This window comes from Calliopsis andreniformis, unplaced genomic scaffold, assembly GCF_051401765.1.
Source record: "Calliopsis andreniformis isolate RMS-2024a unplaced genomic scaffold, iyCalAndr_principal scaffold0001, whole genome shotgun sequence".
In the NCBI taxonomy this organism is placed as follows: Eukaryota; Metazoa; Arthropoda; class Insecta; order Hymenoptera; family Andrenidae; genus Calliopsis; species Calliopsis andreniformis.
The window spans coordinates 40,136,575-40,156,110 of NW_027480422.1; the positions used below are offsets into that span (position 1 = coordinate 40,136,575).

Sequence of the window (19,536 nt, forward strand, 5' to 3'; positions counted from 1 at the left end):
TTTCATCGAGAAAAGCTTTTGGAAACTTTTATTGTCATTTGTAGCCGATTGGAAATTAAGCAACTTTAGTTTAAAACACTTTTTCATCGGATCATTAGAAGAACTTGTAAAAATATGGTAACTCTTATGTGGAATATTCTGCCCTGCCGCACAACCACAATGATAAAAAAACCTTGCCGGAAATATGCGACGGTTCGACCGGAAAGTGCTAATAAATTAATCGTTTGTATACTTTAAACAAAGTCACACAAAGCTTCATAAAATTAAATGTACTAAAAATGGATAAAATCATTTTAACAAAATAACTTGGAAATTCAGAAAATGATGAAACTTTGATGATATACAGAGCATATGTATGTATGTAATATATATTTCTTGCAGGCCAAAGTTACTCTACAGCGTTTAAATTGACCCTTCCAAATTCGGTTAACTTTTCGATTTTATACAGGAATTTATAAACTAGGTATAAGTGATAGAAAAAAAGTTTTCAAATAAAAGTTACTTCTCTTAATTAGATCTCAATAAAAAGCTTCAAAAAAATAAGAAAACTACGCCAGGTATGAATTACAAAAAGAAACCTAGAAGAAAATAATAATTAGAAAAGAAACATTTAGAAGAACACAGGGAAATTAGAACCACAGGACAATGAAAACAAAGCAGTTACATTTATATCCGAGCAAATCCAATCCTATTGTACTATTGGGACGTGTAGAGCGACACGAAAGAGTCACGGTTGACGTTTACGTTGTCGCTTGGTAAACGTTTCGTTGAAATGATCGACCACTTTTTAACTAAGCAATTACAAGACGAAAAAGTCCATTAGGGGTAATGCTAGTCAAATGGATTCCATTATCCTATGTCGAAAGCGTGCAATATTTTTTCACTTAATTGTTTTAAATGCCGCAAAAACAAATAAGAACAACAGAAAGGACACAGTGGACCCTAGAAACTCTAAACTGTTCATAAAATTGCCAAAAAGTTCGGAATTCCGTACAACAATTTATAAAAAAGATATCATACACTAGTACCAACAGCTCCTCGTCTTGGAAGAAAAGCTGTATTTAATAAGCAGTAAGAAAAGTTACTAGCAGATCATCTCATTCATATGTCACAGATTTCTATTGGTTAAATTTCAGATGGTTTCGAGAAATCGTATTTGAATGTGCAGAACACTTGAAAATTTCTCATAGTTTTAGCAAAGAAATTAAATAAGCAAAAGCAGACTGGTTAGACAAATTTCTGGAACGAAATCCTCGAATCAGTGTTCGCAAACCTGAATCGACGAGCATGAGTCGAATCGATGACTATAATAAAGAACGAGTGACTCGTTTTTACAAAAATCTTAAAGAAGTTATAACGAAGAACAAACTTGAATGTCACTAAATTTTCAACATGGACGAAACAGGAATTTCAGTTGTTCTATAACCGACCAAAATTTTAACACAAATGGGCTAGAAACGCGTCAGGAGTACCGTCCATGACGAAAGAGGAAAAACCATTACTGTTGTCTGTGCTATTGTAACGCTACGACAAACTTCCATTCCTTTGTACTTTTATCTATTCTTTTCATTCTTCTCTAATTTCAACTATTCTTTTCTATTCGTTTCTTTTTTCTATTACCGACTCTTTTCTCTTCCTGTCTTTTTCTGTTTTCATCTGTTACTTCTATTCTATTCTAACCCCACTTTCTATCTCCTCTTGTATTCATTTTTCTATTTCCCAAGAATTAATTATAAATTGCTAAAATTTGTTATATTAAATTCAGCACTGTTATAGATTATATTAATATTACATTTTACTACATTCCTGATGTTGGGTTTATTAACAAGACAACGGTAAAATAAAAATGAATACTTTAATTTGCTGTGTCTGCCGCACATGGCTTCTAACAAAAAGCACAAACTGATGCAAGACGTAAAATAAAAGAAAGAGGTAACTTCCGTCTTTAAGAACAAGATGACCGAATGGCGCGCATCTTCAAATTCGTTTAGTCAATGAGTGCATGGAACATACTTAATTTGCAATGCCTGATATAAATCATTATAAAAATCAATCCGAATCATAATAACTGATGTCAACAATGCGGAAAATAAAATAAGACAACCTAAATTACGAAACACTGCGCAGGAGTATTCTTAGAATTTCGAGTATAAAAGGAGCCGCACAAGCAGCAGAGAGCAGATTTGTCCTCTGGCAATCGTGCTGTTAACGAAGAACGAAGACGTACTTTATAGGGTGAAACATAATTTTTGTGTAGCATGTGCAAGTAACGTCAAAAGTATTGTTCGTGGAAAACACATGGTAACGGTAGAAATAAGATTAAAAGTGATATTTCTTGGGACTATAATATTGACAATATTTTGGTAGAAGATTAAATTCTTGCATTTGTCGTTTTAAAATGGTTTAAATGGATTTGTTTGACCTAATACTTTAAATTCGTATTTTCAGACGATTGGTGCTTTGTGGGAAATCGGATTTTATACAGTAGATTTTTTAAGGGACCGAATATATTTGACGTACTTTTGTTTGCTTTTTTAACGTTTCTTCGGGGAATTGCAGGCCTTCCTGTAACATTGAATAAATGTTTGATTGTTATTAATCAAGCCGATTTTACCCTAAAGGAGAAATGCTACGCACACCTTTTTGAATTAAAGCAACTTATTTAATAATGTAAGCAATTGTTTAATTTGATTCATGAAGTTCCGTTATACAGACTGTGGCACAAAGTAGTCCCCACAATTTTTTAGCCCCTTCGAATAGTTTGACAGAAAATTGTTTCCCACCAAAGTTAATCAGTATTTAACGGAGAAGAAATTGCAATTTTTTACATTAAAAAAAAAAATTGATTTTTAACAAAAAATCGAGGTTACCGACATATCTTTAAATGGAACTGGATATTATTAATTTCATAATATTGTAGGCGACGTTGAAACGAATTCAACGACCTGGTATACGATGACTTTCAAATAACCTTGAAAGAAAATATCACCATAAATCGGTTGTCAGAATATTTGAAATAATTAGACAATACGTAATAGCAACGCCTCGCATTTTGAGGTAAACAAGTGAACGTAAACATTGCTTCAGAACCTGACTCACAAAAAAAAATAAATAAATTTATTTGGAGCCGAATTGAAAACACAAATGTTAAAAATACCCATGCAATTAATTAGTAATTAAATTAAATTTTCGAACTGCATCCTATCTTCTGCAACGCAAAGTTCTGCTCTTTGTAACAAAGTCTTACGTGTAGCTTCCATTAGGGAATTTCTTTTTACATTTCTACACGTGTGAATTATGCGTTCTTTAAGATTTTCAATACAATCCACAGGTCTTTCATACACAATCGATTGTAAATATCCCCAAACATGAAAATGTTAAGGGGTTATATCCGACGAGCCAGCTGGTCATCGAATTGGATCATACATGTATGTTTCGATCCATCGATCCACAAAAACTGTAGTTAAATACGATTTTACTATTGCAGCATTATGAGCTGAACAGCCGTCCTGTTGGAAATACATATCTTCGTTGATGTTTTCCGGAATTTCTTGTAACAATGTAGGAAGTTCGTGTCTCAAAGAATTTAAGATCTTGCGACACAAACAGACAACAGTTGAAGAAATGAGCATTCACAATGTTTACATTCATTTGTTTATCTCAAAATGCGAGACGTTGCTATTACGTATTGCCGAATTAATTCAAATATTCTGTAACTGATTTATGGCGATATTTTCTTTAAATAAATACTGTGACGTTGCGCATAGCGCCGTCCCTGTTTTAGTGAATTTCGTGAAATCAGTGACGAGAAGGACCGTACGGCTCCCTTACGGAACACGTGCCGAGAGACGCCTCCTGAAGAAAAATATCGTGAAATCGAAATGCTGCTAATTTCGGGTGCCTGGGGGACCCTGAGCACGGAGAACGTTGCCCAGGCGGCAGGAGGTGTAGGAAGTCCTGGGGAAGTCTCCATAGTGACGAACAAATGCAGATCGTCACCGGCGAGGAGCGGGGCCCTGTTCCTCCCATACGCGCCTGGATCATAGCGAGTACGCCGGGAGGGGGGGGTCCGATTAGTCCTGAATCATCCCTCTGAGCAAACGTTGCCCTTGGACCCTGCGCAAAAGGAGGGGAAACTTTCTAAAAAGCAACAAAACTTATATAAGGCCCCCAAACCTCTCTGTACAGCAGCAAATTAGTAAAAGATTTCCTTGCGAAAACATTCAAATTGTACGGAGTGACGTTTATTTTACCCTTTGGGCGTGACATTTTTGGCGATTCTGCCAGGATACCATCAGTCAGTGTCAGAAGAAATTCCACTGGACATTGTCTACGGAAGATCAGTCCAAGGAAGGACTACGAGTGCCACTTCTGAGACATATAGAGGTATCAACGAACAAGGCAAGTACGGCTTTCACTGCGTACAGAAACCCTAAACCCACCACCAGTTCTGACGAGAGCCCTATTCCCGTATACAAAAAGGCGATCACAGAGCAGAAGGAAATTATAGAAAAATTAACAATGGAACAGTCTATTGACGAAATTAGATATGCTGTCAGCACAATGGCTAAGGCATTAGCTGACCACATGAAATTATTTGAAGAAGAAAATAGGAATAGACGACAAGAAATTATAGATTTAGCTAAGGCTTTAAACGCAACTGTAATAACAGAAGAAAGCGAATCGTCTAGGCTAAAAGGAACAAGAAACGGCCGCGACCCATCAGGACGATCCAGAAGGCACCTCTAGCGAAAAAGAGGAACGACACGGCAACGGAAGCAACCAAAGTAGAGGGTCAAATAACGAGTTAGGACAAAAACCCACTCAAGTAATTAGAATTATTAAAACGCTACGCGGACGCGACGATGTAGGGGTAGAAGACTTCATCTCCGACGTGCGATACGCAAGGTCTCTTTGTTCCGACAAATATATGTTGTTAAGGTTAATTATCGCTGAACGAATAACGGACCAAGCTGAACGTGCAATAAGATACTTAAGAATAGACAGCTACGAAGATCTGTTTGAAACATCGCGAACATGCGTAACTTCACCAAGCACCGTGAATACATATGAGTAGTAAGAGATAAGGGGACTTACTCCAATAAAGCACCTCAAATAGTCGGGATAATAATTATTAAGTCTGAAATTACACTGTTTACTCCACTGTTTACTCCATCTTCGGAAACTACAAATATTGTAGGCAAATTACGAGCGTCATAACTAAAAAATCTTCGTTTTTTGATATAAAAAAAAAAAAAATCAAATTTTATAGCTGATGTATCGAATACGCCATATTATAAATTTTTAATAGCAGATTCGTCTTCAGAGATCTGGAAAATCTATAAGTATGAACCAAATTCAATGCAAATCTAGTCAAAATTAGTTTTTAATCGTATATTCGTTATAATAGATGTTAAAAATCCTTGATTACTAAGTTTCATGTAAATTGTACGAAATCTTGAATATTGGACACTTTTTCGGGTTTTTAGTCTACTATGAATTATAGGTAGAAATTAGCAGAATTCGGCTGCTGGGCAACAAAACAAAAACTACTAATTAAGTATTTGAATGAAACTTTATATTGGTGAATATTTCAAACGTGCTTTTTTTATATCTACACTATTCTTAAAAAATTAAATAGAGTTTCAATCAATCCACGACATTCACGCGTTTGGAGGGCAAAAGCTAGTATCTTACAATTTGCGAGTTATAAAATAAAATGCAAAACTAGTTGAATTTCGGAGAATTAATTTGAACTTCGTAAAGTGAATTTCGATAGCAAGAAACTGCGTATAACATACCTACATATTCTTACAATTTTATAATTTTCTGAATTGAGTTGGAGGACCTTTCTTGTCAAGCGATTTCGCTATTCGAAAATAAATAATCGTTCAGTTTAAACTTTTCTTCTTCTCCAAATAGTTCTCAAGCTATTAAAACAAATATGTATTCCACCATCAACTGTGGGGACAATTTCTAACCCTCCAATGTAGACACAAAATGATAAAGAAGCGCATATCAAATATATTTGGGATAGTTATTCAGTGTAGTGATAGTGGGTAAATAATATTCTCCAGATATACTGGGAAAATAATTACAATATTAAGAATGATTAAATTTCAGTGACTTCAATACCTTTACTATGTGCAGAAACACGGTCAATGGAGTATGAAATACTTTGCGCCGGTGGAGCAGCAAATATAGATCCCGTCACAGATGCAGTCAACATACCAGTTCCAACAAAACCTGCAAATAACCACATATTGATGATAAACCTATCAGGGTATTTATATAGAATTTAATATCTCAATATCATAAGATGTATGGAGGATCTATAGATATTATAAGAAAAGCAACTTTTCTCCCTATACTCCCCATAGTATAGATCTTTTTATAAATAAAATTTTTTTTAAATAATATATTAAATTTATTCTATCTCCTTCTTTCATGTAATGTAAACTCATAGCGATTGTCTTAAAATAAGTATTTTATAAATCAGCTTAACCCCTTGACCTACGATTTTCTTCCGTAATTTTATCACCTTCACTGCCGATCTGAAACGGGAATCTATCCTAAACTGCCAACCACAGAACACCCATTAAGCGAACATAGACTCCTCACACGATAATGCGTGAACGGTTATCTGTAAAACATTTTCATCACGCATTATCGCGTAATCGGCAGCGAGGATACAGAAAATGTGCACGAGTTTGACTCGTTATAGGTCAAGGGGTTAACAAATATAAGTGTCGCATGAGTATTGTTCATGGTTGGCAATTCTGTGGCCAATGTGACCTAATCATTCTTCTGGAATTTAAACGCCTCTTAGAAATTGCTAATTTCAAACTTAATAGGAACATCAAGTACTTAAGCAAGTGGTAATCAGTACAAAATGTATAATGTTTTATACAAAACGCAAAATATAACATAATGTTTTAGTGAGTATAAAACTACAAATTTGTGGATAACCATTGCCAAAATCTAATTATAACTATATTGTAATACAAACATGAAAGGAGGATAAATAAATGTGTATAAAGAATGAAAAATAGATCAAACAAAGTCGGATGGAGCGTGAGAAAGTAACTAATTCTAAGCAACATGTGAAGGCCTATACAAGGTGTTCTGTTACAGGTAGGAGAAAATTCAAGATAATTATAGACGTCGAAATAAGATGAAGATCTCAGATAACGAAATTGTACTTATACCGTGGTTTATTAGTCACAAGAGTTTAAAAATTAAGATAACTCGATTGAGAATCGACAAATCAAATTTGACATATTTTCTAATACAAAGCGATAGTAATACAACATAAATAAGTACTAAAAAATTGTTTATACAATTCTCAATTTGTTAAAGTAATTTGATTGAGGTACTACATTCGGATATAAGCCACCCTTCTACCGAAGGTTATAATGTCCATTCACTTCAAGACATGAATAATAAGACACTAAATTGAAGAAGAAAATGCTTATATAGGGTGTTCGGCTGCAATGGAACGAGTTTAAAGAATGATTTTGAACGCTAAAATAAGAGAAAAATTAAGAATAACAAAACTACATTCGAGATTTCTTGAGTTCCTTTTTTTATAAATATAATCATATTGAAGTTGCTCTCATTTAAATAGTAACTATAAAGAGGGAACAACATTTTGACGGCCAAAAAAAGCATGCATTTCATGAATTTTCTTCAAATATACATGCATTATTGAATATTTTATTGACTGGGAGGTTAAAGATATACAATTTAGCTGCTAAGTAAGAATTTGTGTGTTACTAAATATGTACATTTAATCATGCTACAGCTGTTACCATGAAATGCCGCATACCTAGTAGAATTTCGTGGTTGTGCAATTTATTCACCTTTAATTTATCCACGGAAAAAGTTCAAACAACTTTTTAACCTCTATTAGTGTAATTTCAATTAAAACTATGAAAGTTGAATTATAATAATCGTTAGTAAAGTGACAGATGTTGAAAAAAGAGGTTTTAAAAACGCGACCAGAAATGAGTATATTTTGGAGTAGCAAAAAATAGTGAATACTATTGTAATAAAATTTCCGTACGCTTAACTCAAGACATGTGTATGCAAAATAAGTACGCGAAAGTAGAAATTGATTCCTTTAAAATTGGCGAAAAACGCGTTTTAAATTTTAAGTTTATTTATTTTGTTTATAAGCATAAAAATTTTAAAACTAACTATATCTCCTCAATTCTTGGACGATAGTATCGACCATCCTTCCTTGTTTATGTTCGATTTATCAACATTTCACAAGTCTACACGTCGAAATATGTATCAAGACTCATGCGCATATCAGGTGCGTCTTCCTCTATGTAATAATTATGCATTGTGCAACCAATTTTAATTCGCAGACCGTTTATGATATTCAAATACGATCTCGTTCCACTATTAAATAAACAAACAGCTAAATGTGATGCTGTTTGAGCAATAATTGCACAAGTTAAAGATGTGTTTGGTGAATACTTTCAAATTAGAGCATTGAAGCTTGCGTAATTTTGAAAGAAATGAAAATGTATCTGAAGTTATACTTACGGATTGCAAGCATAATAAGAAAAGGACTGCCTAGATGTTAATAAAGCTATTGATGCAATATCAGGTATAAATGTTCTTACCTACCCTTGCTGAATCATATTGCTCATCTAAACGCCTCCTTTTCACTTTCTAGAGCTTCGCGGGTGATCAAGTAAAAACCGCTGTAACTTCGTTACTTACAATAATTTTATTTGAATATTTTAAGAGCATATTCTCAAACGTTTATATATTTTAAATTATCAATGTAAAAGAAAATCGGTTTCTTCGACTCTTCAAAGTGTTGTTCTCCCATAAATTCTACATTAAAGGCATTTTTACTTTAATTTTTAGAAAAATTATTCAACTAAATAAAAGATTTAGTAAAAGTAGATTACTGTTGTAATTTGTATGACATTTACAATTAAATATTACCTGCTGCAAAAGGTTCATGTCCAGCTCCACCACCGCATATGACAGATACTTTATTTTTTCGATCTTCAAGCTGAATTACAATATATTTAATTAGACATATATCTATATAAAGGTGATTAGCATATTGTAAGATCCCAAGAAATCTTTATAACATAAAGTTCTATACGTACATTCGGAATTAGAACGACTTTATGCTTCATTTGATACTCAAGCTGCGGGTAAGTATAATATAAGCCGAATAACGATTCAGTAACTGCATCACTGAAGGAATTAATTAAGCTTTTCATGATTTTCGATTGAAATTTGATGTAGTTCAGTCAAGTAAACCAAGCAATCTATAAAGACGTTGTTCAGTGTACTGTGAGATAAAATATTTTCAAGTGACTAGCTTCTGCTTAAAGGTTATAGGTTATCAGAAACATAATTATATCAATGTAAGGAAGATAATAAGTATTTATCTTAAATTTAAACAAACACATATTGATATTTACTTATGATTGATATACAACTTGTTATCTTACATGTTGCGTACGTATAAAATACTGGTATACAGAAAGCAGCATTTAGCTGGAACTATTGCAAACTTTCCGCAAGGGATGATTCTAGTAAAAAATGTATCAGGTAGAAATTCAACAATTTGATGAATATTGTACGATATCTCAAGTAGGAGATTAGATTTTTTGTAAGTGTATAATTTTAGATTTTTATGTATGTATGTATATATGTATGTATATTCTGTGTGTGCGTGTGTGTATGTATGTATGGCTGTACGTATGTGTGTCTGTACGTATGTATGGCTGTACGTATGTATCTATGGATGCATGCGTGCATCCATATGTGTGTATATACATATATATAAAGTAATAATAATGATAATAAATTATACATATTACGCGTTCAGATTACACACGAGTGTTCTCCATAACGCACTCCATACCGGAAAAGAAACAGAAGGGATGGGGAGGAAGAGAGAGAGAGAGTGAGAAAGTGGGGGGGGGGGGGGGGGGGGGGGGGGGGATTAAAAAAGGAACGTACCATGCCTACGACAATTTCAGATCAGACACCAAATACGAGAAAACAAAATTAACACACTTATTCTGACATAGAATAAACATGAAAGTTAAACCTACTACTGAAAGTTAATACTTCAGAATCTAAGCGAAAAACTCTCATTCTACGAATGTCCTTTGTTCTATAATTACTAATAATAATTTTGAAAAATACTGATGATAAGAACAAATGAAACAATTCACCATGTAACTCCTTTATTAATCATATAGATTTTGTTTGAAGCAATATTTGCAGTAATTGCAGTTATGCTACCTCATATAAGTGAAATTAAAATATTTTTTAAACTAATTATATTTTGATACGTACAGCATAATATTTTCTTTACAGACCACGACAAAACGATTTAATTGATGTAATCAAAAATATACAGGGTGTCCTAGCGAACACTGTACAGTACGTTATATCCTAATGTATTAGAGATAAAAAAGAATTGTTTATACAGGATTGCATGGTTCGACGGGGCCAATTTATTAGCGAAAGCGAATTTCTTGTAACATTATTATTACTATATATTAGTATATATTAGTATATATTAGTATATATTAGTATATATTAGTATATAGTAATAATAGTAATATATTAGTATATAGTAATAATAGTAATATATTAGTATATAGTAATAATAGTAATATATTAGTATATAGTAATAATAGTAATATATTAGTATATAGTAATAATAGTATAAATATATTTTTTTTACAGGAAGAATCGCGCGTGGCGCATTGGGGCGATGATACTTATATCAATAGATTTTCACATCACCCATGAGGTACTATTGTTGATGCGTTTTTGCTTTCTCAGTGGTATCCCCTGACGCGCGATTCTTGTGGCACGCGCCTGAGCCCTTCCGAGCACTAGGGCCGCCGCGGAGAGAAGTGACGTGCGAGGGAGAAAGGAGGCGTCGCCTTTGAAAACGATCGAAAAGAGCAGTTAATTCCGAAGCCTGGTCTGTGTCAACGGATTCTTTCAATGTATTTGTCCCACCGATATACGTTCATGAGTTATTCTTCGTTTCGAAACATGATGCTAACTTTAAAACAAGCTCATTGTTGTATTGGGACTATTTTCTTTACCAATGAAATAAGTACTAAAAAACAAGTTAGTCTTTTACAAATTCTAATAATGAAAAGAACAATTAGAAACTTTTCTTGATAAATGAAAATAATGTCAAAGGAATATTATACATTTTAAGAAAAACCCTCAGGAAAGATTGCAGCCATTTTGTCAATTCAAGAACCTTATGTAATTGCAACTCTACCCGAAAAATTACCTACTGTAAAATTTGGCACATCCTTTTTATATTACAAATAGAAGTTAGTTTGCTGGAGTAGAAGAATATACTAACTCATTGATAACATGTCACATAAATTACCAATCTTTAAATATCAATGGCAGAGATAAAACGCAAGATCATAATTAATTTAAAGAATTATGAATATTACGTACTCTTTAGAATTATTTTACAGTAAGGAACGATGATACGAATCGTTTACGATGGTTATGCATACCCAGAACGGATAAAAAATAAAATGTTTTAGTCACTTCATTTTTTAACAAATTTCTTAAAAATTTAGCGGTGATAACCGTTCATGCGAACAAAAATCTACTTGTTATTACTGACTATTTTCCATCAAGTTGCAATGCTTTGTCACAATGGATTTTCCTAGTCTGGCATATTCTGGCTTTTGACGTTTAAAATTCTGAATCATAATTATTATATTACCCCCTCTCTCCATGGAATCGTCGTTGAAAGTCGAAACTTGAAAGTATGTATGTGCGTGCGTGTATGTGTGTATGTGCTCTTCTGCAGCCTCAAGAAGATAAACGCGACACGAGAATTCTCATATGTCCGAATGAGTGTGGTCTGAATGCGCGATTAACACCTTGCATCGCGAATCGAACTTGTTTTCTGCGATGCCTGTTAGAGTCATTTGCGAATTGCTTATAAGATTCTAGTGCACTTGTATCGCGCACAAATTAAGACGGTTACAAGTGATTGCAAAAAAAGGTCTGTAATGCGAGGGAATTTCGAAAATCGAAATGAAAACCTTCGATGTTCAGTTTTTGAACTAACATAAAAACTGTACACAGCGTGCGACTCATGTGAGCGACGAAGATGCCGAGCGTTTCCCATAAAAGTTTAAAAACCTATATGAATTGTTACAGCGAGTTTAATAATTACTGACCGTTAATTAACTTAAACTGGTTTTAATCAATGAGTCACACGCTCTTTATAGTTTATACTACATTTATTACTGTACAACCTTAACTTAATCACGATTTGATGGTAATACGATCTTAATTTCTCTCAGGTTGATAATTATGTGTGAGAGAGGGAGATGTGATTGGGTTATGGCAACTGTATGAGAAAACCTGGCGAGTTATGGATGGACGTGTTATATCTAAGTTGCAAGTTTAAAAGAATGTTCAGTTTAAAGAAGGAAGTTTATTATTTATGTTTTTCTATTCATCTACAGAGTTAATTTATCTTTATATTTAATATTCAATACTATATAATAAATATATGACCAAGGTGTAGACACATATTTTCTGGATTCCAACTGCATGGCGTAGTTTTTTATTCTTTTCCTAACCAACATGATTAACTTACACTATGTACACTAAAATAAATTAAAAGGTAGTTATGGATTGCACAGAAGTGTCCGAGATTGCACTTCTTAAAATTACCCAGATCGGTGTAGATTAAACTATGCCAAAAGGTTACCGCGATCGGCTAGGCTACTAAGATCATGTGAGCTCGTAGGTGTCAACCAAAGGATTAACGCCTAAAATTGGCTTAATTAGGCTAGTGACTGTCAAAAACCGTTAAATCCTGTCTTTCAGCGCCCCACCTAAACCCACCTGTCCCTCAGGACCAATAAAGAAATTTTGCTGTAAACAAAGAATGTTCCTTGACGGGAGAGCGATGGCTGCGTAATTAGATGGCTGGACTGTAACCGATTTTGTAGCGAACTATGCTACACTAATCTAGCCTTACTAATTCTACGGGATCTCGGGTTTCGAATAATAAATTAATCAGCACTCATATAAAAATATAAACTTTATTAATAAAATACTTCTATTCGCGTCGACTACTAATGCGTACTACTGCCCGTTTCTTGTACTAGAGACACTCTTATCTAAAGTCTCTTTAGTAGCGCTGTAATTGGTCGGTTGAACCATGCGCTAACGCCATCTTCTTCTATGCCCTACAATTTTGTCCATCCAGCTAACGTAGCGTCTTCGCGCGCTCGTCGCCAGTGTTTGCTACTTTGGTAGCTGATTTGATGTCACCTGTTCAGTCAATCACAAACATATTACAACCCGGCATTATCCAGACTTTGATTTAGGGCACGATTTCAACATTGATTTGATTTTTCTAAATTGATTTCATTAATTGTGTGAGTTGCACAGATTATCTACATTCATTTTCATTTTATTTTGTATGATTTTGATATTGATATTTGATCTACAATTTACTCATCATGTGGCAACGCTATCTGTATGCTCCGCATGGTCTGAAGGACATATCGTCGATTTACCTTGGTATCCTAAGGGCCACCTTGGTACAGAGAGCCACGTGAACAACGTGATATAATATGTTTTTTTTTTAATATTTTTATTTCCTTCTTTCTTTTGTACCATATTATGTATTTGTTTCTTACTCTCAAAGATGTAATTATTTTGCGTGTATATGAATCATATTATTTTACAATTGCGCGCTCATTGCGCGTAATGCATTTCCCTTTTGTTTTTTTTAAATATATGATTCTTATGTTTTGTGTTCTATGTTACTGTTAACTTGAATTGGTTAAGGATATTATATTTGTTTATGAAGTATTAGATATTTGAGGACATGTTTATTTTTCTTTTGGTTTCTCATTTATATTGAGTTAATTATTTAACTTTTCCAAATACAATACAAGTGTAAGTCTCCACCTCTTGGAAAATAATCACGTGTACAGGGACCCGTATGGGACTAGATGATTACCTAATCCATTTACCATTATCCTTCAGGATAATTAATTAGTAAATATAGTAAATATACTTCTGCATCGTCAACGAGCTTTCCTACTCTCTAAAGACCGCTCTGCTATTGCGACCACACTACCATTTCACATAATCTCATTATTAGCGATAGATAATACAAAGCAGTTACTCGGTTAGTCACTTCTAAAGGAGCGTGAGTATATTATAAAACATATCTCGGGTGGCCTAGACATCCCGTCACAAAACTCGTAAGTAACGAATGGGGTTACGAACTCTGTTCATAACAAAAACAACTGTTATTTCTGGTCTTTCATAAAAGCATATAGACAGCTTATTTAAAAAAAAAAGAAAGGTCCCCTTGAAAGATTTGAAGTATGTTCACCTAGAGAAGATCTCTGACTATCTATTAGAAGATGTCCCCTTCGAAACAAAGTAAGTTCAAATTGAAATGTTTTTTGAAATAACAAATGATGTGGAAGATAATTGTTTCTTTAAGTTCAAATGAGACACCTTGTAATTAATTAAATTAAATGAAGTTAAAGTGTTTTGTTCATCATTAGGAAGTATATCTGATAATTGTCTGTGGTCAGTTGTAATTTGTATTAAATTCACAACAATTGGAATATAATTTATACGTAGTGATGCGATAGCTATGTATTTCAGTAGGTCTCAAATTGTTCAAAATCGTCTCGTGAAGTAGACTGGTGTAAGTTGATACATTTTTTAGTTTCTTATTTGTACAATCTCTATTTAAACTAATTAAAAAACATACTACAGTATACTTTCATTATAATGTATTGATATACTAAAAATTTTATGTATTGTACAAAATTATACAAAATGTATCAATTTACCCCACTGTGGAGCAAGTTAATACTCATGTAAAATATCGACTGATATTAATGGGCACAGCATTCAGGGACGAATTTATACCTCTGGATCAGTGGACGTTTGTGAAAATCCCGCCCATAATTGTTTATAACATTGAAATTAATGTTCATTTGTTCTATTACGTCAACATATTCAGTTTGTTGAATAGAGAAAATGTTTGAAAGGTGAAAAAGTCCTATGCGTTAAATGTGAAAGTTTTATCTCCACCACTGAGATAATTATCTTTGAACCAGTGAAGCAATTAATTCGGCGGCACGGGTGGTTGTTGAGGTTGTGGGAGGTTTAAGCGGTAATCAGTGAACTCATTTGGAATATAACTGGAATGTATTGCAATTAAAAGAACATAGAAATAAAATACACTTTATGAGAGTCACGTGACTCTGACAAGAAACCACACCGGAAGGGCGTAAGAAAAACAAAAGATCAACCGCAAGGCCCCTGCACGCAATGTTTGACCGCGCACTTTGAATCGCATTCTCCAACAGTGGTATAAAGGTTCGACCACAAATAAGTGTAAATAGGGTTCGGGAGCGAGCATCCATATGAGACAATACTAATGCAATGGCAACAACTTTTTATAATTAGTACTTTTTGCATGCAAGTTTTGTTGTCATGTTCCTGATATTTTTCTAATTAAATTGATATTAAATATGATATAATTCGGATTATATTTATTTATAAAATAATACTTTACTAACTTTTACTATTGCTGCTAATAAATGAGAAACACAGAAATTGTTTATAACGTGTAAAATAATAGTACGTCTAAAACGTATGTAATGTCATGTATAATTCGTGTCTTCTGCACGATAAATGTAAATGTAAACACTAAATTCGTAGTGTTTTCACCAGCAGTCGTGTCAGGAGTTGTGAAATGCGACACAAACAAAGAGCTTAACCTTATGCATGAGTTTAATAGTACGTGTAGATCTCTGTTCTTAAAGTATCTATGGCGACGCTTTCAATATATGTGGAGAAAATTTTCAGCTTGGTGTGACGACGAGTTAGCCCTCAGGCCCTTGAGCAAGCCACGTAATAAAGCGTTGCTGAGCTTTAGTATTTTTCTAAGCTGTCACACTCCTCTTCGGAAAAATAAAGTTCCCATACATAGATTCTGAACAAAGAAACTTTTGGCAAAACGCTACCAATAATAAGTGTCCTTGTGAAACGACGTGTCGACTCGTTCTTGTACGAGCATTATTTCTGTAAAAGCTACATACCTTTCTGAATAAAAACTATTTTATTCTGTATATATATGCCCCACGTATATCACCTCACATTTGATTATGGAATGGGAACGTATACGTGAAACGTAAGGTTCCCTGGAGTTATATGTATATCGGCACGAGTGAAACCAGCACTGTGTTGTTACCAGTCAATGTCAGGGAACCAGGTTGTTGCGTCGCGAATTGATATAAATCTTCACGGTTGTAAGCCATGTTCGCGATTCGGAGATTACTCGTCTAATTAAATTTGAGTAATTATTTGTACATTGACGGTTCGAAAACCACTAGTTATTTCGACGATTCGATGACTGTGTCTCGATGATTTGAAGACGACTATGTTTCGACGATTTTAAGACGACTGTCTTCGATGCTTTTTAGACGACTGTGTTTGCTCCCGGAGTCTGCTTCCTCCTCCGGTTTAATCCCCTCCGATATACGCGTGTAGGGGTGTCAACTCGATTTCGGGCGTTGACCATTGACCATCAAATCGATTGGCTATCGATCCGGGCAGTAGCATCCCCCTCAGTCACCTTGGAAGGGTGGCGATATATATATTAAATAAATCGTATATTTCTTATTTTGGGATTTTGAAAGGATTACATTTGAATAAATTACAAAATATTTCTATATGATGTAACATTGTAATTTAGAATTATATTAGTCTTAATTAATGAAAATTTATTATAAATGTGAAATTTTGTGTGAATCTCATACGAAAATGTTGTTTTTAAAGTTTGAATTGACTTAGACCACTTTCATAATTATGGGCACATATGTATTGTTTCATTCGTGATACTCTTTCTTCCTCACTCGCACCATCCTTTTCTATACTCCGTATAAAGCAAAATATTGGCTCAAGGCGTATTCAGTAGAGATTTACTGATGGATAAAATTGTAATTGATGTGGCAACAGTGTGACAAAACTTTCCTACGATGCGATTTGACAATTATACCTCCGCACTTCTCATTTATAATTCAACAAGATAACGCTAGATGCCACATTATCAAATGTCTCATGTATAAATTATATGTTTTCACTAGTGCCCGTTTCTTCGCAACAGTACTTCGATCGGTTCGGAGTAGGCCTCGAAGGAGTCTGCCCCCTTAAATACATCAAGTGTATTCGAACCTCGTTAGCTATTTCGATGTCTGCGTCCTGCGACCGAGCCTTGCTTTTTATTACGCTGCACATGTAGTGACCGTACATTTATTCTTGTATTATTACTAGATAAACCCTCAAATTTATTATTTCTATTTGCTCTGCTATCTTACAAAATATTTTTATGAAACAAAATCGAAAAAATAAACAGATATTCGTTAAAATATTCCGAAGAAAAAAGACTGTGGATCAAATTTTCTTATGGTAAGGATAGAAAAATGATTTGGGGAAGAGAGAAACAAATATTGGATGATCACTGTGTGTGTACCGTAATAAAATGCATACCGATCGCAGAACTCTGATATTGATGTAACGAAAGAATGAGAATACTATTACCGTATTTTCCCCTCATCGACGAGTTTGTCTCTCTGTCCGAGATATCCGTTGACCAAATGTTTAATGTTCAGAAGCCTTCCCCAACTGGCATTTTAAAACGGGCAATTCCATATTTCATCCGTCCGAATGCATCGGAAGGACTTCAACGGTAAGCGCGACGCAACACCTGTGGCAACCTGCAGGGCAATACCTGTGATCATAAACGGCTACATGTGCGAGACACTCGTTACGATCCCCTACGCTAATCTGATATGTCTCTGCTTTTCCCCATGAATTTGCTTGTGACTTTTTCGACCCGATGAAGAGACTACCACCTCCACTAAAAACAGTAACCGAGGAAAATCCAACCTCGTTGATGTCAACTAGCAAATCAAATTGGAGTATTTTGACCAAGCTACAAGACCCGAGAAGTTGCACTGGAGGGATGCGAGGGCACGAGAAAAGACTTCGGAAAAAATCGTCAGTATCGATCCTAATTTCGCCGCTGAACTGTGTAACATATTGTTTTTGTTTATGGAATGCCGCAGAACGTTTCAAAATAATCGGTTGTCGGTCATTAAAAAGTCAAGTGCTCGTTTGGTGAAGTGATGAGTGTTAGTGACCGCGAAGTGATGTAAATGCAAGGTGGCTTCTTGTGGTATTGTATACCTGTGATCAGCGCTACCTGGACATCATCCCCCAATGATCGGGATCGGCACAGTGACCCAATGGAACAAGTGTTCAAGTAGCAGGTGAATTCCTCTCCGAATGGGTGAGTTTTACCGGTAGTAATTACTCGTATTACGAGTGTCATATTATTAATCTCAATTTACTTAAACATTTGTTGCTTTGGTCCGTCATAACTAAAAAAGTAAAAATCAATGTTTCCGTACTTTTTACCGATTACAGCAACTAATACGTCCATTCATTATGAAATAAGTATTCTTGTACAGTTTTCAATGTTTTAATACACAGTAAAATAACGTACAATCCGTAGGAACTATGAAAACATTGCTTTTTATTTTTTTTACTATGACATTACTTTACTGAATCGGCATTTTAAAACTTTTTCCTCGTTTTTTATGTTTCACAATTTTGTTAATTATTTTAAAAATCTGAAAAAATTCCAAAATATTTGTCGCCATAGCTAACATGTTGTTGCATTTTTGTCATAATTTTTCCATCAATAGTTTTAACAAAATTGGTCAATAACCTTCCTGTCTCTCGTTTTTTATGTTTTACAATTTTGTTAATTAATTTAAAAATCTGAGAAAATTCCACAACATTTGTCGCGATAGCTAAGGTGTCCCTGATTTTATTCATAATTTTTTATCCAATAGTTTATGAGAAATTACACTAACATTGTTTTTTTTTCTTATGTCTTAGCTAATAATTTAAAAATCTGAAAAAATTCCACAATATGTGTCGCGATAGCTAGCGTGTCCCTGATTTTTTTCATAATTTTTCATCCAATAGTTTAGGAGAAATTGGGCAATAACATAAAGGTCTTGAGTTTCTTGTACCAGCCTCGAGCACGGTGAGTAGCTGACGCTCCGCGTAGCTTGGGCCCTGTCGCTGGTCGGCCGAGTGCTTGCTATTCTCGCTCTCTGATTGGTCGGAGTTTTTTGTTAAAAACTTGTTAACAAAGCTTCGGAGGACATTTTTGCAATGGAAAATGTTTAGAATCACTCCAGGAATCTCCCATTTCGGGCTGCCGCACTTAGTTTGGGACACCCTGCATAGTTATAGTCCGAAACTGTTCTTAAATAAATGATTGTGCAGGTTTATTGAAACAGTTGGGAGAATCTCTTAAAAATTATGTGACGCAAAAACCAGCAGAATGAAAGGTACAAACCTTAAAACAAATATTTCAAAAGAAATCCTTCCCATACTTAAAAACAGCATGAAAGCTGCAAAAGA

General features: G+C 34.3%; 1 protein-coding gene across 1 annotated transcript in view; it reads right to left on the reverse strand.

The window, feature by feature from the left end:
- LOC143186522 (triokinase/FMN cyclase) overlaps nucleotides 1–9,251 on the reverse strand; it is a 79,676-nt gene extending 70,425 nt beyond the window's left edge. The window contains exons 1-4 of the mRNA XM_076390201.1: nucleotides 9,135–9,251; nucleotides 8,965–9,034; nucleotides 6,142–6,246; nucleotides 1,503–1,508 (exon numbers count right to left, since the gene is read on the reverse strand). Of these exons, the coding sequence (XP_076246316.1) occupies nucleotides 1,503–1,508; nucleotides 6,142–6,246; nucleotides 8,965–9,034; nucleotides 9,135–9,251 (298 nt within the window). The remainder of the gene's footprint in view (nucleotides 1–1,502; nucleotides 1,509–6,141; nucleotides 6,247–8,964; nucleotides 9,035–9,134) is intronic.
- Between the last annotated feature and the right edge of the window lie 10,285 nt (nucleotides 9,252–19,536).